The sequence below is a fragment of the Vigna umbellata genome, chromosome 1 (assembly GCF_029865625.1).
Source record: "Vigna umbellata cultivar VRB3 chromosome 1, Vumbellata_1.0, whole genome shotgun sequence".
In the NCBI taxonomy this organism is placed as follows: domain Eukaryota; kingdom Viridiplantae; phylum Streptophyta; class Magnoliopsida; order Fabales; family Fabaceae; genus Vigna; species Vigna umbellata.
This window is the reverse complement of record NC_142165.1, coordinates 14,934,710-14,955,871: the sequence shown is the minus strand read 5'-3', so window position 1 is coordinate 14,955,871 and position 21,162 is coordinate 14,934,710. Positions and strand designations below refer to the sequence as shown.

Here is a 21,162-nt window from a genome sequence, read left to right as displayed (position 1 = left end):
ATAAAGTAATGAATGACAGGCACAAAAAACGGATTTAGATCCCTGTTCCTAAAATATTACAAAAAGAGCTGTTTGTTTTTTAAAACGAATTCATAAAGGGATCTCACATGACTCTTTTTTGTAACCATCATAGACCTAAAATCTCAAATGAGTACCCTGAGCTCTCCAGTTTGCAGCGCATATTTGCGGTGCTGGGACAGGACCGGTGCCACCTGAACTTCCATTAGTATTGATGCTAGGTCATTATAGGTGGGTTCCTTATGTTCATTAGCTGCATGCATAATTGCTTGCAATATTTGCAAGGGATCTCCATGGCTGACAACCAAAATTGCACATCTGCAAGATGTAGACAGAATTACATTAGCAATGAATAAAAACACCAAAATATACTTAAGGAAATAAGAATATATCCCTTTTGTTTAAGGACAAGAATAATATTTTGTACACCACAGATGAAAGAACTATGTACCTGCTTGTTTTGACATTAGAATATCAGTTTTCACATTTTCTAATGTCTTGTACACGTTTCAATACAAAGATTCAAAATTAAATCTACCAAAATCAGTTTACTTAACTTCAAAACAAAAGAGTAATGTGTCAGATCAAATTTCATAACAGAAATTAAGTTTTCTAATTTCTGAATGCAGCTTATTTTAAACTAGTATTTTGGCAGCTTGAAAAACTGCAGGTCTCCAATAGATTCCTCGCACACATTTACGCTAGAAAAAAAAAATAGTGTTACATAAGAAAGACATCATCACCCTTCAAATTCTGATTCAATAGTGGTCATTGCACTTGCCAGTCGACCCGCAACATCCTTGACACTTTCTCCTCCTCCTGGCCCAACAAGTGGATCTTTTCCATCAATATCCCAAATTTCTTCGTACTGTTAATGAATGAAAAGGAGAAACCAATGAGTTGGAAACTAAAGGGTTTGACAGTACTTATATGCGCCAGAACCTTTAAATGGTGGCAACGATATGCTTAATCAGAACAAGATTAATGTTCCAAAGATAGAAGATTTCTATAACCAAAAATGGATAGCAATTTTATTTTATGTTTTATATAAATTAAGGCGAATTAAAAAACAGAAGGCAGCTGAAGAAACTGGCGTTGAGCATGGCTTACTTTATCATGCGATAAGAGTTCATATGAGGGACCAAAATAGCGTTCACGAAGATCTTCAATCACCTGCGTAGTAAAAGAGACTCAATTGACGAAGCAAAATAATAGATGAATAGGAAAAGAGGTACAGATATACGATATTAAGAGATGAATAAGAATAAATGAAATTTGAAGGATGGGAAATTAGTGGATGAATGAAAAGGGAAGTGCAGAATGTGGATTGACAAAGTAGTTGCAGTTGTGGTAGTTGAGTTGTTCTGGTTCACCTTACACGGGGGACCATCAAAAGGAAGATTGAGGAAGGAAGCAACAAGATTAGCGGTGTGTATTGTTCTTGAAAATGGAGAATAGCAAATGCGCACATCAGCAAGCGGTATATTTTTCGCCTCTAGTTCCTGTGAAGAGTCCGATAATAGAGTTGAAGTTAAAGCATATACAGAAAACGGCGACGCAATTAATTGACATTGGCGTGGTATTGGAGACGAAATTCTACAGCAGAGAGAGTGAAAGAGTGAAATTAGGTTGGAAGATTTGGGTTTGGGAGAAAAAAGTAAGGGAAGGAGAGATACCTTTTGGAACAATTGTGCAGCTAGTTGTGCCTGGTGAACACCATCGGGGGCCAATTGGAATTCGGGGCGAGTACCATTTTCCTGAGATTGAATGAAAGATCAGAAACTAAGAAAGCAATGGAAAGGATAGGATTTAAAAGGAATGGAGAAAACCATGGAGGAAACGATGATGCCTCGCTCGTTGGGAATGCTCTTGCCATGCCTCAGAATCCAGTACCTGTTCTTCGCAATTGACATTTGATATTCTTCCCCTAATTTTAATCCTTTTTTTACTTTCAGAATAAATAAGGTAATAATAAACCATACTTCCCCTTTATTTATTTATCTCGGGGGGCATGAGTGGAAATTGCAAAGAGGACCTTTCGTTTTGATTGTTGTTAGAGAGAGAAAGAGTGTGTGAGATCGGAGAGGAGAGAGAGATGGGGGTGAGAGGTAAGGTGAGAATGTCAGTATCAGTGATGAAGGCGGCGATGAGGGAAATGAGACGGAGTGTGACGTACATGCCTCGACCGGGGGACGGAGCGCCGCGGGGGGTGACGCTGATACCGGGGGACGGAATTGGGCCTCTGGTGACGAACGCGGTGGAGCAGGTGATGGAGGCCATGCACGCCCCTCTTTACTTTGAGAAGTACGAGGTGCACGGGGACATGAGGCGTGTGCCGGAGGAGGTTCTGGATTCGATTCGGAAGAACAAGGTTTGCTTGAAGGGTGGTTTGAGGACTCCGGTGGGTGGGGGAGTAAGCTCCCTCAACGTTCAGCTCAGAAAGGACCTCGATCTCTACGCTTCCCTCGTCAATTGCTTCAACCTCCCCGGCCTGCCCACCCGCCACGACAACGTCGACATCGTTGTCATTCGTGAGAACACCGAGGGCGAGTATTCAGGTCTCGAGCACGAGGTCGTTCCCGGCGTTGTCGAGAGCCTCAAGGTCAAACTTCTCTCTCCACTCTTTCAATTTACCATTATCTGTCATCCACATTCTAATTCTAACCCTCACTCACTAAATCATTCAGGTTATGTCCAAGTTCTGTTCCGAACGTATTGCAAAATATGCCTTCGAGTATGCATACCTTAACAACAGGAAGAAAGTCACCGCCGTCCATAAAGCCAACATCATGAAACTCGCTGATGGTCTCTTCCTAGAATCTTGCCGACAAGTTGCAACCAAATATCCTGGTATCAAGTACAACGAGATTATTGTCGATAACTGCTGTATGCAACTTGTCTCCAAACCCGAGCAGTTCGATGTTATGGTTAGTTAATTCGTTCATGCTATTCTCCCAGTCAATAATTTTCATAAGAAAGTCTAGTAGTTTCTAATGCTTAAGAGCTAGTTTTATCCATTCTAAATCCCTTGTACCCGTGTGATTCATTATCTTAGGTCACTCCTAATCTGTATGGAAATCTAGTGGCTAATACGGCAGCTGGAATTGCTGGAGGCACTGGTGTAATGCCTGGAGGTAATTGAATACTGTCAATGACTGATAATATTAATATGGTTAGAAGAGAAAGAAGATGCAAGAAACGAATGAATGAATGAATGAATGATTTAAGATAATAGTGGTGATTGCACTGCAGGAAACGTTGGGGCTGATCATGCTGTGTTTGAGCAAGGTGCTTCGGCTGGAAATGTTGGAAAGGAAAAGCAGGTGGAGCAGAAGAAGGCAAATCCTGTTGCGCTGCTTCTCTCCTCAGCCATGATGCTGAGGCATCTTCAGTTTCCTTCATTTGCTGACAGACTCGAGACTGCTGTGAAGCGTGTGATTTCGGAGGGTAAGTACATGACTAAAGATCTTGGTGGAGACAGCAGTACACAGCAGGTTGTTGATGCTGTCATTGCCAACCTCGACTAGACCATACCAATCCTTCACCTACATTCCTTCCCCATATATAACATTTTACTTCCTATCTAAATTCACTTTCGGTATGCTGAAAATCATTTCAGCCAGTTTGTGTAATAAAAGTTAAATTTCTCTTTCTATTGTTCACCATGTTTGTGGTTTCACTTACTTCCCCCACCCTGTATTACACCAAGAATAATTTTATGCGTACTTGCCGTGTGATATTGTTTGCTAAACAAAAGATGTGCATTTTTTGTATTTCGAGACTAGATTCGAGCCTTGAAAGAACCTTGGATTAACATTCGGTGAATAATCAAGAGTACACTTAAGAATCGCATTTGACTGCCAAGCGACAAGTCTCAAAAGTTTCATGACTTTGATTCCACCTAATGAAATTCGCTTCGTCCTTTGTCATCCTCTAAAATGTCAAGTGGGGAGAATAAACTGGGGCACCTATGCTTACAATGAAATAAGAACAAATGCTATTAGATGGTGAAAATTATGCAGTTTCGTTTGACACACTCCATGGTTGAACGCAGCTGAAGCAAACCTTGGTGATTGGTGTAGAACGTGGATTCTAACTGGAAACAAGCACGGCTAAAGTCGTGTCTGTAACCGGCATATCTGCTTGTCTATACAACATTTGACAAAAACAAAGCATTACCTTGTGTGCGTTTTGGGTTTGGCAGTGGAAAATACCGAACTGAACCATTTTCCTTTACAGGGTAAAAAAGATTGTGAAAAATGTGCTTAACAGAGAGTTTTCATATATATATTTATGACTAATTTCATAGCGATAACCTAGAAAATGATTCTAAAATTGCCTATCTCTACACGGGAACGACGAAAAAGACCAAGTCACTGACGGAAAAATTAGTCTTCAAATGTCAAATCTAGTGTTTCATCCACATCCTCCATTTATGAGACCGCCTGCAAATATGAGTTACAAAACATATAAGATAAAGTAGAATGAATATCTATCCAGAATGTTAAGATAAAAATATCACAAAATACTAATTTAAAAAAATAAAAATTATAAATTACAGTTTGTTTTCCTCAATATCTGAGTAAAGCTATGAGGTAAGTCGTAGTTCACCAATAAACTCACAAAGATGCAAAATTTAACGCTTCATAAATGGGCATACTGACAGGATCATGCTGTCTAATATTATCTTTCGCTCTTTCCGGTGACATTATGAAACGGAACAATAGGCTATATCGACATCCTCGTACACTTTGCAATTTACTGTCAAAATCATTTTCAATCACATCAAAAGTCATCTTGAAACATTTAAAATGAAGATTAACCAAAGCTCTATATTTGATAGAGAGAATAAATAGAGTAGAAAAGAGATATGAGAAAGGAATGAAAAGAGAAGTTATGTAGTTGAAAAAAAGTGAAAAGGGAGATTTTTCAGTTTATAGTTGATAAAAAAGCAAAAGTTTAAAAATAGATCCACAATCAATTATGGTCTATGAAAATACTACTGGCTGTAAATTAAGCAACACAAGCAATCATGTGTAATAGAAGTTCTTCTCTCTGGCAAAGTTTATAGTTTTTTATTGTGTTTTCAGCGACTCTCTCATTTATCCTATCTTCCTTCCACCCATTCCCCTTCCACCGAATGGAGCCTAGGGATCATAGAACGTAAAGCCTTATCCCATAAGTTAGGGTCAGCTACGTAGATTAAAAACAAAGTCAATGTACTCGAGGATCTGGAGCAAGGTTTTTTTTAATGGTTTCAGTAAGTGTCTTACTTCATATCCCTCAAACGAACTATGTTCTACGCGATTCACATGATCAAACAACCATATTTATGTTTCTATCATCTCTTCAGGTGCTACTCCTACTTTCTCTTGAATAAGAATTCCTGATATTATGCTTTCTAGTATAACCTACTAGTCCACCACATTAGTTCTTGTTGGTCCATCACTGGGCACCATTGGTCTTAAAATCCCCAGATTCCACCACCAAAACATTATAGCAAATCAAGCCTATTGCCTAAAACACTTCTATTTCAACCGACAATCTTAAACCCTGTGTATACCTTTCAACCTCTGCAACTATTCATAACTTTGAAAGCTAGATCCAATAATCTTGAACCACACAACTTGTGGAATGACGAAGTCCTTAACATACATCCCGAAAACAATACTAGCCTATTGCCTAAAACACTTCTATTTCAACCGACAATCTTAAACCCTGTGTATACCTTTCAACCTCTGCAACTTTTCATAACTTTGAAAGCTAGATCCAATAATCTTGAACCACACAACTTGTGGAATGACGAAGTCCTTAACATACATCCCGAAAACAATACTAGCCTATTGCCTAAAACACTTCTATTTCAACCGACAATCTTAAACCCTGTGTATACCTTTCAACCTCTGCAACTTTTCATAACTTTGAAAGCTAGATCCAATAATCTTGAACCACACAGCTTGTGGAATGACGAAGTCCTTAACATACATCCCGAAAACAATACTAGCTTGCTCACACTTTGTTGTACTAGCTTTTAATACACTCCATCAAGGAAATTTTTTTCTACAGATAAACCAAACCAAGGACAAAAAGGTAAGGATAAAAACAATATTATTTTAATAATTCCAGAGAAAATAAACCCCTGCAATGATTTTAACCATATTTTACTCTATCAAAAAGAAAAGACATGTTAGAAATTGTAGAAATAGACACTGACCTCTATACTATTTGTAAATCCCTGTGTAGAAACCACCAAGGACCATTCTTTGAGAGACATCTGAAAATGTACAAAAAGCACAAAGGATTCAACCAAAAAGGAAAAAAAGAATTGAAAGCACAACCAGACAATTAATACACTCAATTACTCTATTTCTTAGTATCAGCAAATACTTGAAGATATGATAAGCAATGTAAGAACGTGAACTTCAGGTACTGATTTTCAAACAGCCTTTTAACTAACGATATTGAAGCCATGGCACTTATACAGGATTCCACAGTGAAATTAAAATAGCATAGTAAGCTCAATCAATCATGCATACTTCTTTCACTTATATACCATTAATTAGATCAATGGTTGTTAGCCCAACATTTATTGGAAAATATTATAATCAATGAAGGACAAATCACATCGTGAAAATTAAAGTAGCCATCTAGACGTCTACAATGAGTGAGCAAACTATTTTTATTTTAACTAGACAGAAACAGTATACAACATATTTTCCCGATATACACATACAAATTAATGTGCCATTTTACCTGACAGCGCCAGCTACTGAACGAAGAGCCATGAAGAGAACCAAGCCTAGCCATACGCCCTGGAGGCCAAAAAGTGGAGGTGCAAACAACAAGAATGCAGAGGAGACTGCTCCCACAAACATCTACGACGCAATTACCAAAAAGGTTAACCTCGAGAAGCATATGTACCACGAAAGAATATCATAACAAATTCAGAAAAGTACACCTTACCATGGAGAAAGCAGCATATCGGAAATCAGAAACACCATAATGGAGACCGTCAAAAATATATGCCAGTGCATTAAATGGTTGAGAAACACTGACAAACTAGCAACAATCATAGATAAAAGCGGAATCACGAGGCAGATACAGACAAATGCAAACAAATATTGACAAATCAATCAGGAGCAACACACTTACCAACACTAATGATCTCACCACCTGCAAGACTTCAGAATCCTGAGTAAAAATGGTAGCTAGAGATCCAAACGATGCACCCAGAATTGCAGTCAAGCAAATACCCATTACCAGTCCAATCTGGAAATTCATAACAGGTTCTCAAATAATTCATAAAATCTCCTTGTATGACATAGTTAAACAACTATAGCTTAACATAAAATCTGAAAATAACTAAGGAATGAAAGGCATTAAAGGCTCAAAATTCAATGGATAAAAAAAATCAGGATTTACCCTTAATACAAAACTAGTAATCTCCTTCACAACTTTGTATTCATGTCTGGATACAGAACTTGCAACAAGGGCCTATAAATAATAATACAAAATATAGATGTATAAGAAAAAGGGTATGTACAACAAAAAGACAGTATTAAAATTGAAATAATTGAAGACTTTAAAATGTAAAAAAGTGTCAAAGTCAAAAAAACTGAAAATTTCCCCCAAAAAGTTCAGCAAAGCCTGTCTAATTAGCACTCCATTTGGTTGAGAGGATGGAAATAACATTGGATGCTTGGCCAGATAAGAAAAGAAAAGAAATAATTTTAAGAAATGTTAATACCCACTGTACTTTGTGGTACTTATTTCTACTCTATCTATCTCTTCTCATCAACCAAACACCTTTAATTTTCATTTTATTTCTCACCGATTTCCACTCTAGCAACTTATTTTTATCCAACATATTCTTTCCTCTCTCTATAAACAAAGGGCCAGACTAATGACTACAGCAGAATTATGTTGGCTTCATTTTTTTCATTATAATCTAGCTTTGTTGGCTTAACTTGATTCATTGCAAGACAGCATAGTATTATTACTAGATCAAAAGAAATTCAAGAAGTCGTACTACAAGGAGGAAAATGTTAAAAAGATAAAATTACAAGAAAAATAATCCCAAGGTTTCAATAATTCATTTACCTGACCAGATGCAGCCAAGGCATCTGTAAGAAGGGAAACAGCCAACCACACTTGCATACATATCTGATGTGCAGCCATAGCTACTGGACCATGTCGAGCAGCCATTGATGTCCCCAATGTAATGGTTGAAAGAACAGCAAGTGTTCTTCCAAGAAGGTAACCACCTGTGGCAGCCCAAAGATCAAAACTATAACAACTAAATTAACCTAACAGAAAGCTAAGTAATATACAGAGTAAAAGACAAAACAAGAAATGCGCCCATGCGATCATAGTTATAAAACGTCATAAATTAATAATCTCGTTAAAAAAATATTCTTCTGATCCCAACTTGGGCCAGTTTACAGAGTCAGTAATTTTGATAAATTAATTGCAGAACACTTTTTGGTAAGAGTCTTATGTAAGTTTTTGTCAATAACATAAACTCAATCTCTAAAATTAAAAATATAAAATATAAAATATAACAAGGACAATTTAGTAAATTAGGATTATACTGTTTTTTTTTCTAGAAATTTAAAGCCAGGGGAATTTCATCTTTAATTTTTTTTTTCATTGAATATGAAAGCTCTGGTATTATGTTTTTGAATTGCAGCGGAAGATTGTAAAGTGCTATTGCTACTATGAGTGCTTCTCTTTGTGTCATTGGTTCCAAAGAGGTATTCCTCACTGTTGGCGTTTATATGTTATGATGAGTAACTAATCTTAACCATTACATTTCAAGAAAATGAATGGTGAAGATGAGTAACTTTCTTAGAGTTACTATTAGAATAATTTGATCGCTCCTACATAGATGGATAGATCGTCAGAGATGGAGAGAGGGAGAATACAAATAATCTACGTAGGCATATAAAAAGTTTTAGAATAACACCCATTTAGAAGTATGTAATTGATTAATTTAAATACAAAACCAAAAAAATTGGAGGTGAGATCTTTTTCTTGGAAAGTGATTTGGAACAGTGTTTGAGATTGCATTTAGTGTCTGGTTGCTATCTTCCCTATTTCTCCAAGGAAGACAAAATCATTTTAAAAGGAAAGTGAAACACATTCTTTCATCTCAGGGTTTAGTAACACGTAATAATAGAACGCATACCAGAAAGAAAGAGACAAATCCTCACCAGATTTAATATAACTGCCAAATTGCAGGTTTCCCATCCTTGGAGGTAGTAACTCGGCTCGTTCATTCAGACACCAGATCATCAGAATGGCCCCAATATATCTGCAGTATTAAAACTCAATCGTAATTTGGAATAAACCCTTTCAAGAAATAGAAGGAGAAAAGAACGCCTTTGAAAAAGAATTACTGAGAAATAACAGTGGAAATGGCTGCACCAGTTACACCCAACCGAAAGTAATACATGAGTAAGGGAAATAAGAAGACAGATGAAAAGTTGCCAATGCCTGCAATTTCATAGAGAAATTAATACAAACTTACATTCAACATTCAACAGTATAATGAAAGATATTTTAAATTTTGAAAGAAATAAAACAACAAGAACCCTTAATTTATCAAAATCTAAAATTAATTTTCGAGATTAGATAACAGTCATAGTTTTGATCATTAATTAGAGTTGCATGGACCCTGATAAATGTCAGGGAATTACCATAAAGAAAAACAGCAAGAGCAATATCCAGTTTAAAAGCTGTAAGCATAATTTTCTGTTAGCATTACAGGGCGAACTTAATGCATTACTTTAAATAGAGTTCTGTAATCTACAGAAACATGCTCTAATTCAATTGTACGTAGTGTTGGCATCTTGTCAAATTATGGTTCCAATCATTTACAAACAATTCACTCTTTAGCTCATAACTTTCCCAATAGATTATCATTAACCTATCACATGATAGAAAAGATCTTTTTCCTGTCCCTCCTTAAAACCACATGCAAGGCATTTGCAGTAGGAAACAGGAGATAGTAAGGCCACAATTCTAACCGTAAGTACCTAGTTCATGAGAAAATTCAAATTAATTTCTCAAGAATCATGACCACGAGAAAGGACGTCAAAAGGCTAAGACCGTATCAAATATTGAAGGAGATTATTAAGCAAGAAATGAACACAGTGATGGGAAATTTAATTTTCAGTAACTTATCTGAGGAAGTATACTCATAATAATATATTCATGAATTGCAAGTATAATATCATCCTTCTAAAGGTATCATAGTACATGCAGATAAATACAATAGACAGCAAAAAAATATATAAAAAAGGCTTAAAAGGAGAAATTAACAAAGAAACACAAACTTGAAGTGTCAATCACTTGCCTAGACATATAACAGGAGTTTTCGTATCCTTAAAACCACGGAAAATGCCTTGAAGAGCCAAAGAAAGTACAACTGCAGGAGCACCAACAGCTCTTAAAGAGAGAAAGTGCCGTGCAGGAGCATAAGTTGGATTTTGCTGTTGAAAATAATTAATTCAAAAAGGAGATTACAACTCACATGATTTGACAAAATAGAAGAGTGATGTTAAATAGACTTGTAATCAGCACAACAAAAAGTATCCGACGTTTAACAGGGGTACTGTAATTACATGCATAAAGTGGAGTGTTAATGATAAGCTGGAGTGTGTGTTGAGGTGAAAACATACCGTTGATACACCGATTAAATTTAGAAATGCTCCAGATCCCAGGGACAAAGCCAAAGCCTCAAAAATGCCAAGGCCGAGTGCTAAAAGCAAAGCAGTGGAGACAGAGGATAGCTGTTTTCTCTGGGGAACTGCTTTGAAAGGTTTACCATTGCCAGTATTTTCTGTAGCACCCTGATCTGTTGTGCAAAGTCACGGCATTAAACAATGATGTGCAAGAATGCAATGAGAAAATCGAATGAAAATGTTGGAGAGGTAAAAAAGAATCAACCTGAATCAGAATGCTGAGTAGAGGCAGCCTTGGCCATGTCCTCGGCAACAAAGGAAGTGGCAACGCTGAGAAGAGGAATGTTAAAAAGCTTAGAAATGATGTTAAAGATGGATACGGAAACGCCCGCAGAAGCCAATTCGACAGTGCCTGCGAAAGCAATGATAGATAAGACAGAAGGGGATGAAAAAAAAAAAGTAGTGGGATAGAAATTGGGAGGGAAATGTTCCAACCGAGTCGACCAATGTAGGCGGTTTCCATCAACTGCGACAAGGGGTCAATCGCCTGACCGGCAAGGGCAGGCAGAGACAACAATAGAAGCTCTCGTTTGACATCCACATCCGGGAGTTTTCCATTTTGATCGAGCGGCAACTTACTGCGAAGGAATTGAAGATGTAATTGTGATGATTGTTGTTGAAGGAGGCGCACAAATTCATAGGAAAAGAAGAGTGAACTTACACGGAGGGGTTGGGGTGGAGCTGATGATCCTCGTCGGCGTTTTGCTGGTGTTGTTGTTCGGAGGTGAGGGAAGAGTGTTTGGCGCGAAGGGTTATGAGAGGCGATGAGAGGCTTTGCGCTTGGCGCAGAAAGCGAGGGCAATAACCGTAACAGATATGGTTGCGGTTGAATACGAAGGGTCTTCTTCTGGTAGAGCCATGGTGTTGAGAGACAAAAGAAGAGGAAGTGAAATGGGTGGCTTCCATGGCCGTCGCCGCCGGTAACTGCAACTACCTCAAAACAAGAAAAACTTCAGTTCAACACAACTCAATTAATTAATAAATAATAATTATAAAATATATAAAACTCCATGAAAACCTGCAACGCAACCCACAGAATGTATCGGAAACGCCGCCAGTTAACCTCTCTCTCTCTATCTCACCGCTGCAGTCTGCGGATAGCCTTTCCACTACACAACAGTCACATACTCACATTCTCTCTGTGCACTTGTTTCTAGATTCCTCACAAACATTTTATACATTTTCACAGGTACACGCCAATTCCCAACAATTTATGTTCCAATCATCCCCTTTTTTCTTTGTTTCCGCAATTCGCGAATTTTAGTTACTATATTAAGTCTAGACTTACTTTTTCCCAATTTTCTAAAATTAAGCAAATTTAGTTTACTAATAATATATTATTAAAATATCAGTGATTTGTTTATATATATATATATATATATATATACGTGTGTGTGTGTGTGTGGTGTAAGCACTTAGTTAATGTGTTTATTAAGACCAATTTAGGAAGTTTGTGAAACTCTAAAAGTTTTAATAAAAAAAATAAAAATACGGTTAAATATTTTAAATAAAAGATGGGATGGTTTATTAGATATAATTTTAAAAATGTATTTTATTTTAAAAGATGCTTTAAGAAATAAAATTTGATGAATTCAATTAGAAAAAAATATTATTAGATATTATTATATGATCATTAATATTATTGAATATTATTATATGATTACAAGATAAAAAAAATATCTTAAGATTTAGATATAACTTGATATTATGGTTAGATATAATAATAGTAAAATATAGTATATTATTTTAGAAATATAAGGTTTAATGAGGAATTTTAAAGGTTGAGTTTTTACGAGAAAGAATAAAAAATTGAAGAGTAAGAAGTAAAAGGAGTTAATTATTATAGTTTTTTTTCTGGTTGGAGCCGGTGTTGTAAGAAGAGTTAATTTTGTTTATTTTCATGCATAAGATGATAATTTGCTATGGTTGTATGTTTAATTATGCATATGATGATTTGTTTTATGTTAAGTGTCATTGTCAGTGCATGGTTTAACTCGAGAGATTGTATCAAGTTTTGAATAAAAAAGTATAATAGAATAGGGTTAAAATCATAATACATGTGATATAGAAAACTATGGGTACTTTTTGTTGTTTTTTTTTTTTTTTGAGCTATCTCATTAAAATTATAATTCTCGCTTTCTTAACCACTCTATCATCTAAAATTTTGACATATGTTTCTTGACATATAGTTTTTCACTTTCACTATTAGAATCTATGATTGAATATGTGGTATTGACACCATTATTAATTTGAGGTATTTACGTGCTAGTAATGCCCACGTATACGGTAAGAAAACAAGCAGAAGGATAAGAACAGTTTTAATTTTCCCGAATCTCTGAATTTTGTAATTTAGGTTGGTTGATTAGTTACAGTGAGTGAGGCATCTAACAAACTTGGAATGCACGAAATCAAAATTCAAATTGTGATTTCTGATTTGGTGAGAGAGTGAAATTTGATTAGTTGGGATTTATAAGTGAGAGAAATCAGCACCTTTGCCTTGTTTTCTGTTCGAAGGTCCTCTTCTCCACTCTAACTTCTTCTTTCTGTTATTCTTTCTGTTCTTCTTAGAAAACAGAACAAAATGGAAAACGGGAGAAACGGCGTCGTTCCAGCGAACGCTCTTCTTCTTCCTCCTCCGGCCAACAAATACCGGCAACGCGTTGAGTTGGTGAATTTGGGTGTAATGGAAAGGAAAAAGCATCTCACCACGCGCACAGGCAAATCCAGAATAGTCGGACTCCTCATTGCGAGTGTTCTTCGACGCCGCATCCTCCACCGCACTCTCATCTCCGCCATCTCCGCTTCCCTTCTTCTCATCTTCGCCCTGTTCTCTCTCTTCATTCCCTCCCCGGTAAGTGCAAAACCGTTTCATTCCTTTCCGTTTTATATCACTGCTCTCTCCTTTCCTTCTTTCTCTAAATTGAAATCAATCATCCTTTCTTTGTTGCGCTCCGTGGTGGATTGCCTTAGACTCCGCCTCACACTCACAATAATGCCCGAGTTAGATCACTCTTGGAGACACATCAGGATTCCGTGTTTGGTGTTCCGGTAAGCTATATATGAAACGTAAACTCCATTTTTCGTTTTCATTTTACTCTGATTTTATTTATTTATTTATTTTGTGTTGTTTTGGATTTGTAAGACGAATGGAGGAAGTTGCAAAAATGATTTATGGAGTTCGAGGCGGTCACGCCTTTTCTCTGGTTGCAGTATCGCTGGTGACAATTTCGCAAGTAAAGCCGATCCCGGGAAAACCAATTTATGAATTTAATTTTGGACTTCAAGTTAATCAAAACTGCTGTCCAGTGTTCATTCGTGTTTTAATGGACATGCAATTTGACTGCGAAAATACTTATTTCTTGTGCTTGCAGAGGCTAATGTCAAAACTCATCCAGATCGATATTTGTTAATTGCCACCAGTGGAGGTTTAAATCAACAGAGAACAGGGGTAGGCTCCTTCACCAACTAACAACTAGAGTACAGTATTGTATGTGGGAATGACTTTTAATATCACCTCGTATGTACTTCTTTTAGTCTAATAAAAATTCAAGGAGGAAAACGTATTTGATTCACTTCTTTCTGCATGCAACCAACAGTATTGCATGACCATGAATGGTTTGATATACGGGTTTTGTCTGGGCTACCCAGTTTGACGAGTGATTTAAGGATATGCTGAGTCGAGCCACTTGATGAGGTTCAAATGCTGCGTGTTGCTGCAGATAATCGATGCTGTCGTGGCTGCATATCTTTTGAATGCTACACTTGTCGTTCCAGAGTTGGATCATGCTTCTTTCTGGAAAGACACCAGGTCTGTCTTTGTGTTGCACTTGCACTGCTATCACTCATCTCTTCATCGTATGTGGTAGTATTTTTAATATGCAAGCAAAGTTAATCGTCTTTCACCTCTGAATTTGCAATGGACTAAGTACTATTTTTGCAGCAACTTTTCTGAACTGTTTGATACAGACTGGTTTATAACATTTCTGCTGAATGACGTGAGCGTTGTAAAACACCTTCCGAGTTCGGAAGGGAAATTCGAGGCTCCATATACGATGCGTGTTCCAAGGAAATGCAGCCCCAAGTGCTACGAGGATCGGGTTTTACCCATGCTGGTCAAGAAGCGAGTAAGTCTTATCTTAGCATCTTCAGTTACAGCAGTAGATCTTCATTAAAATTATTTTCACACCTTTCTCCAATTAAAATCTGGCATTTAAGTATTACTCTTATCAGATAACCAGTCTTTATCCAATACTTTTTCCCTAGAGTTGTCAAAGTATAATTTTAAATTATTGGATTTGTGGTTCCAACATCTCTCATCCACCATTTTTGTATTGTGATCGTTTTTCCTCCCCTGTTTTGAGCCTAACTAACTAGTCATGTAATGTTGGAAGGATGTTGTATGCTCTTTTGTTTTTGTTCTATAGGTTATTTATATGCTTGGTCTCGTTAAATTTATAACTTCATATACGCATTCAATAGTATAATTTTTTCAAATTGCTAGTTTTGGGAACTTTTTCTTTTAAAACTTCATTCACGTTAAATTGCCTTTTCTGAAAAATAAAAATCATAGAGATGAAAATAAATATATTTTTAAATAGTTTCCTCTATACGCGGACTGTTTCGATAAATGTTCCGTGGCTTTTACCATGCAACAAAAGTAGTAAATTATATACTAAAGGGGACATTGGACAGATTAGTTTTAAATTCATACAAAAACATACGAATTAAAAAAAATCAAGAGGAAATATTTTATTACAAATATAAAAATGATATTAATTTTCACTAAATAAAATAATATTATAAAAGCATGCATAGTTTATTAAAAATTATAGTTCAACTTTAAAAGAATAAATATTGAGAATGATATATTACTTTTGAAGATAGAGTGTACTGAAAGGTTTCTAAGGGAGATTTTTATGATGGAATATATACATGTAATTACTTGAAAATACATATGACATTTGACAAAGATAATGAGAGTATAATTGTAAACGGAATATTTGATTATACATACAAATAAGGAATAAGAAAATAAATGAAGAATTGACAGAGCATTGATTATTCAAATTGAAAATTTCCAACATTTGATTTCATAGAAGTCATATGCGTAACGAATAAACAAATGCAAAGTTTATTCTAATAATGTATTTCTATTGTCTTTAAATTATATTTAATGCAATATTTTATTTTGAGATCTTATATTACTTTTTTTTTATTGGTTCTATGTAATATTATATCCTACCTTGAAATGTTAAGTAAATTTTTGTTCGTCTCATAATTTATTTTTTATTTAATTTTTGCTGGTACGAGGGTGTAAAAAAATAAGTTTTTTGAGATACTGATAGAGTTTTTTTTTTATGATTTCTTTCTCTATGATACAGATCTCCAATGTTTCTTTAGCGGAAGATCTTATAAAAATGAGATATTGTATTTAAGATCTCAAGTAAAGATCTTACACTAATGATGTTTGCATTATTTAAAAAATAATCCTAATTTTCTTATAGGAATTAGTTAAGATAATCTCTAATCTAACGTGTTTAATTATTTTTAATATAAGAAGTTGAGCCATTATTATGATTATTATTATATATAATAAGGACATAAAAAATTAACTTAGGGTATTTTGTAATTTTATTTATTTATTACATATTAAAATTCATGAATGTACTGTTCGAGTAAAATATCAAACAACTATAATTTGAAAGTCTTACTTTTTACTTTCAATTTTAATATAATATATATATATATATATATATATATATATATATATATATATATATATATATATATATATATATATATTCAAAGGTTAAGGTCAAAGGTTAACTGGAAATGTTAAGTCTTTCGTGAGATTAAAAGGTTTTCCTAGACTCGGTGATGGTTCTCTCTTTCTAAAAATTTATATAAGAAATGCATAAATAAATAACTCCCGAAAAGATTATGTACTATTTATTCATGGGTTAAATATGTTTTTAGTTTCTAAACTATTGGCCGTTTTTGGTTTTTGAGGACTAAAACGAACTTTTCGAAAAGAATGAGGACCAAATTGTACCTTACTTTGAAAGAGGGACGAAAACAAAAAACGACCAATAGTTTAGGGACTAAAAACATATTTAACCCTTTATTCATTATTTCCCATGAAATGCATAAATAAATCATCTTAATTAGTGACTGGTGTTTTTTTCAAGAAGAATTAGTGAAAAGTGTTTGGGATTTTTTTTAATTCTTTTTTCAAAGCTATCACTATGGCAATTACTAATTTTCAAATAATGTAATGCGCACGCTATGGTGTTGTCCTTGATTCCATGAATGACATTTAAATTGTGGATACACGCAGGCTGTTCGGCTAACTAAGTTTGACTATAGACTTGCTAATAGGTTGGATGAAGATCTACAAAAGCTTAGGTGCAGGGTTAATTATCATGCTCTCAAATTTACGGATTCCATTCAGGGGATGGGTCATTTGTTGTTTGAGCGGATGAAAATGAAAAGCAAGCATTTCATTGCTCTACATTTGAGGTAAATTTTATTAATGTTAGCCGAGCTTTCTTCCCGGTTTCTTTCCTGTACATTTAGTCCCTGAAATGAAATGTGCAGCATGGAACCCATATCGGTGTCAGAATTTGTGATCACATATTCTTGTAAAAATTAACTCACATTTTGTACTTGAGACGTCCGCCAATATTAATTTTTCTTATCACAGTTCAATGTCATAAACTTTGATTTAAACTTTTGTTTCGTTACAGGTTTGAACCAGATATGCTTGCATTCTCTGGTTGCTATTATGGCGGGGGAGAAAAAGAAAAAAAAGAACTTGGTGAAATTAGGAAACGGTGGAAAAATTTACACGTAAGGTTTTAGTAGCATCTAATCAATCAGCTCCACATCTTTTAGCATGCATATATGAAAATTGACATATTTGGGAATGAACAATAGGCAAACAATCCTGACAAAGTTCGACGACACGGAAGATGTCCACTCACCCCAGAGGAAGTTGGTCTTATGCTAAGAGCACTTGGTTTTGGAAGTGACATTCACTTGTACGTGGCATCTGGCGAAATATATGGAGGTGATAAAACGTTAGCTCCCCTCAAGGCTCTTTTTCCGAACTTCCATTCAAAGAAGACCATAGCTACCAAAGAGGAGTTGGCACAATTTGTGTCATTTTCTTCTCGCATGGCTGCACTAGACTTCATAGTTTGTGACGACAGTGACGTTTTTGTTTCAAACAACAACGGTAACATGGCCAAAATTTTAGCTGGAAGAAGGTAAGTTACTTGTCTAGTGGTTAAATTTTTTTGTAACACTAGCTATACCTGGAAGTTGGAAAATTACTTGGTTCGTACAAAGAAGCATTTTAATTTTGAAAAAATTGAACTGCAACCTTAATTTAACAATCATCTCAGCAACTATCTTCCATTTGTGTATGGCCTGAAGTATCTCGGGATTGAAAAGCAACAGCAATTGACCATCCAAAGCAACTATGATATTTCATTATTTCTTGATGCTGATAAAGTAAGTTTTTCACCTACGCAGACTCATTTTCTCTGTTGCAGGAGATACTTTGGTCATAAACCCACCATCCGCCCAAATACAAAGAAGTTGAACAAATTATTCATGAAGAAAAATAATATGACCTGGGAGGAATTTGCCTCTCGAGTTCGAACTTTCCAGATAGGCTTTATGGGAGAACCAAATGAGTTGAGACCTGGCAGTGGTGAGTTTCATGAGAATCCATCATCTTGCATATGTCAAAACTCATCGTCTGAGTCACTTGATAACTACGAAAGCAGTACAAGAAAAAACTGGGCCGAAGAGCAGTTTTCAGAGGAAGAGCTGGATTGGTCCGGGGGACATTGTTTGCATTGTAAGAAACAGAATAGGGTGAAAGGAATTAAACTTGATTCAATTCCTCTTTTAGTGAGCACGGGCCAAGCTGAATTGCAAGAATTCTTCTCTGATTAGTCAAAGATTAAATTCCATCTCTAACTCTGTTTTGCAGCAACTTGTCCCTGATTTTCCAGTGACTGTGGTATGCTTCCACACATAACTTGAGACATTTTTGCATGGAAGGTATTGGAAAATTAATGTTTAGTACATATTCGGGTTTTATACGAGCCGCTTCAAAAATGTAAACTGTAGCTATAGTATAGACTATTTTAGAGTTTGAAGCTTCTAACTGAAACTCACGAAGGAGTTGATAAGGCAATCTTTTGTTTTGTTGTACATTGTCCCTACTTGATGTTATGTCAATGATAAAACAATAAATCATAAAAGAATAAGTACATTTCTCTGGAAAAGAATGTTAGTGATATAGATGTAAAACAAATCATGAGAGTAATGTATGAAATACACCATCTTAGATTATAAAAAAGGGAACAAATTTGGTAAGGCGTATAAAATGCAAAAAAAACATCAATTTATAGAATTATTTATTTTTTCGCCGAATGATATAAAAAGATGAAAATAAAATAAACGGAGAGAAGGTAAATAAAAAATGTTTGAAATGTTAAAAGACAATGGAAATAAAATGCATATTAACTCAGCAAAACAATAAAATCGTTTAGTTTTTATAAAGAAAAATCATTTTTATAAAAATATAAAATAATTTAATAATTTGGTTAAAATAATTAATTCAAAATAAGGAAAGTGGAATGCTTCTCATAAAGTTTTGATGAATTTCGATAATATGGGAGTGAACTAAAACGTTTATTTAAAAACTTTCATGTTGGTTAATAATTAAGATAGTGTTTGGAGTAAGAAGTAAATATAAGAAAAGTTGTTTGAATAGATAAACAGAAGATTGTGGTGATACTTAAATTAAATAATTTAAAAAATTGATGAAAGAATTTGAAAGAAAAATTTATTAGAATTTGTGAATGTTGTGATGAGTGTGATAGATTGAAAAAAACGTTTTAAGTGATAAAATTATATTATTATCCATTTATTTTTGTTTTGAAATAAATTTAAATTTAAGTAGTAAAAATTATATTAAAATGAAATTGAAATTGTTAATGATAAAAAAAATTAAAATTTCAAAAATAAAAGGAAAATTATAAAAGGGATTTGTATTAATAAATTTCAAATAAATTTTCTTAAATAATAATTTCCATATTATTATTTAAATTATTGTTAATAAAAAGTATATTAAATTTGAGACATTAAATACAAATTATTCACATTCATAATAAATTGAAATAAATTTTTAACACAATGTAAGATTAATTAAATACAAACCCAATAAATAGAACTTGAAATTATAAAATGTTATTTAATGCATTGTATCAATTTAATTAACAATGACTTTGAAGTTTGTGTAGAATACTTTAGTGAGTTCCATGTAGTAAGTGGGACTATGTGCACAACATTTTTTAAACCTTGACAATAGGAGTTGTATGAAGTCCAACTTTGATTCTTCGAAGAACTACAAAACCATGATTTTAGGTGACAATACATGTCATAGAAATAAATGGGCATTATATTCTTTCATTTGGGCTGAAGATAACTCATTTGTTGTAATCGGTTTACATAGTTTGTTTAGTGACATCATCAAGTGGATTTGCAGTTGAATAACCATATAATATTACATATAATTAGTTACAGCATAAACTAAGTTGAATAACCACCACCATTTATCATCATCTTATACAACTTTTTCCAACGATACAAGGGGGCATTCCTATGAATCTTTTAACAAGGAATGAGTTTACATGTAGGAAGTTGTAGCATTTTTTCATCACCTGATCATATGATATGTTCATTGTTGCTAACATTTCTCATGTGTCACTTTTTGTATATTTAAATGTGAAAGTACAACAAAGAATGTCATTCCTTTGTTTTGACCGTCACCCATCGTTCAACACACATAGGAAGTTTCTCAAAGTGAACATTTATTCTACCAAGGTGTTCCATGAATCCATTCATTCATGTTGTGAGCGATGCAAATTGAAAGTCAACAATATCAACCATTGGAGGTTTTCTTGTAGACTTGCAAGATGATGAGGTTGTAGCAGATGGTGCAAAAGGTGCAGATAGCGTTGATGGTGTCAGTCCAAGGCTGAAGGAATCCATGTGAGAAGGTGATGGTAGTGTTGGTTGTGGCACTTGATGAAGTTCAATTAAGATAGAGATGTAATCCATATGATCATTCAAATCCACACTAATCACATTTCACTGACCTATGGATAACTCTTAAAAAATGTTATCCATAAAATTAATTATATAAATGACAATGAAAACACTAGTATATCATAACAAATCTTTTTATAATATGCGTAAAAAAACATCTTCTATAAATCAACACATGCAAATCAATGAAACAAATATGTCACTTAATCACAACCTTTTACATATAAAAAATAATAGATTTACACAAACAAACATAGCTTACGTAACAAAA

The 21,162-nt window shown here is 34.6% G+C and overlaps 4 protein-coding genes across 14 annotated transcripts; 2 read left to right on the top strand and 2 right to left on the bottom strand.

Moving 5' to 3' along the window:
• Nucleotides 1–13: 13 nt before the first annotated feature.
• Nucleotides 14–2,013, bottom strand: LOC124838668 (Phosphoglycerate mutase family protein). 2 transcript variants are annotated; one of them, XM_047314337.2, is made up of 6 exons: nt 1,848–1,981; nt 1,695–1,775; nt 1,392–1,520; nt 1,129–1,191; nt 762–886; nt 14–336 (listed from the first exon to the last, which is right to left on the bottom strand). In XM_047314337.2, exons 1-6 carry the CDS (start codon nt 1,929–1,931, stop codon nt 144–146), a joined length of 675 nt encoding a protein of 224 aa, XP_047170293.1. In that variant the 5' UTR covers nt 1,932–1,981; the 3' UTR covers nt 14–143. The 2 variants fall into 2 exon arrangements, with proteins under 2 accessions (XP_047170293.1, XP_087953205.1); XM_088097079.1 differs by having other exon boundaries at nt 1,392–1,775; nt 1,848–2,013.
• Nucleotides 2,014–2,113: 100 nt separating this feature from the next.
• LOC124838665 (isocitrate dehydrogenase [NAD] regulatory subunit 1, mitochondrial-like) lies at nt 2,114–3,680 on the top strand. Its single transcript, XM_047314332.2, has 4 exons — nt 2,114–2,620; nt 2,706–2,945; nt 3,074–3,152; nt 3,271–3,680. Exons 1-4 carry the CDS (start codon nt 2,114–2,116, stop codon nt 3,543–3,545), a joined length of 1,101 nt encoding a protein of 366 aa, XP_047170288.1. The 3' UTR covers nt 3,546–3,680.
• A 549-nt stretch (nt 3,681–4,229) lies between these two features.
• Nucleotides 4,230–11,978, bottom strand: LOC124838669 (MATE efflux family protein). Of its 10 annotated transcripts, none has more exons than XR_015781678.1 (17): nt 11,782–11,978; nt 11,425–11,693; nt 11,199–11,341; nt 10,969–11,115; nt 10,701–10,876; nt 10,376–10,511; nt 9,417–9,513; nt 9,231–9,331; nt 8,119–8,282; nt 7,441–7,512; nt 7,171–7,287; nt 6,982–7,077; nt 6,772–6,893; nt 6,233–6,292; nt 5,747–6,078; nt 4,642–4,779; nt 4,230–4,463 (listed from the first exon to the last, which is right to left on the bottom strand). XR_015781678.1 is itself a non-coding variant. In XM_088097049.1 (15 exons), the coding sequence occupies exons 2-14, from the start codon at nt 11,667–11,669 to the stop codon at nt 6,235–6,237; spliced, it is 1,674 nt and encodes a 557-aa protein (XP_087953175.1). In that variant the 5' UTR covers nt 11,670–11,693; nt 11,782–11,977; the 3' UTR covers nt 4,230–4,463; nt 6,233–6,234. The 10 variants fall into 10 exon arrangements, 1 of the variants encoding a protein (XP_087953175.1); XR_015781679.1 differs by having other exon boundaries at nt 4,683–4,779; XR_015781680.1 differs by lacking the exon at nt 4,642–4,779.
• Nucleotides 11,979–13,268: 1,290 nt separating this feature from the next.
• LOC124838662 (protein ROOT HAIR SPECIFIC 17-like) lies at nt 13,269–19,005 on the top strand. The gene is made up of 10 exons (XM_047314330.2): nt 13,269–13,614; nt 13,734–13,811; nt 13,906–13,996; nt 14,135–14,211; nt 14,483–14,571; nt 14,704–14,887; nt 17,101–17,282; nt 17,510–17,612; nt 17,700–18,031; nt 18,320–19,005. Exons 1-10 carry the CDS (start codon nt 13,345–13,347, stop codon nt 18,726–18,728), a joined length of 1,815 nt encoding a protein of 604 aa, XP_047170286.2. The 5' UTR covers nt 13,269–13,344; the 3' UTR covers nt 18,729–19,005.
• The last annotated feature ends 2,157 nt before the right edge of the window (nt 19,006–21,162 follow it).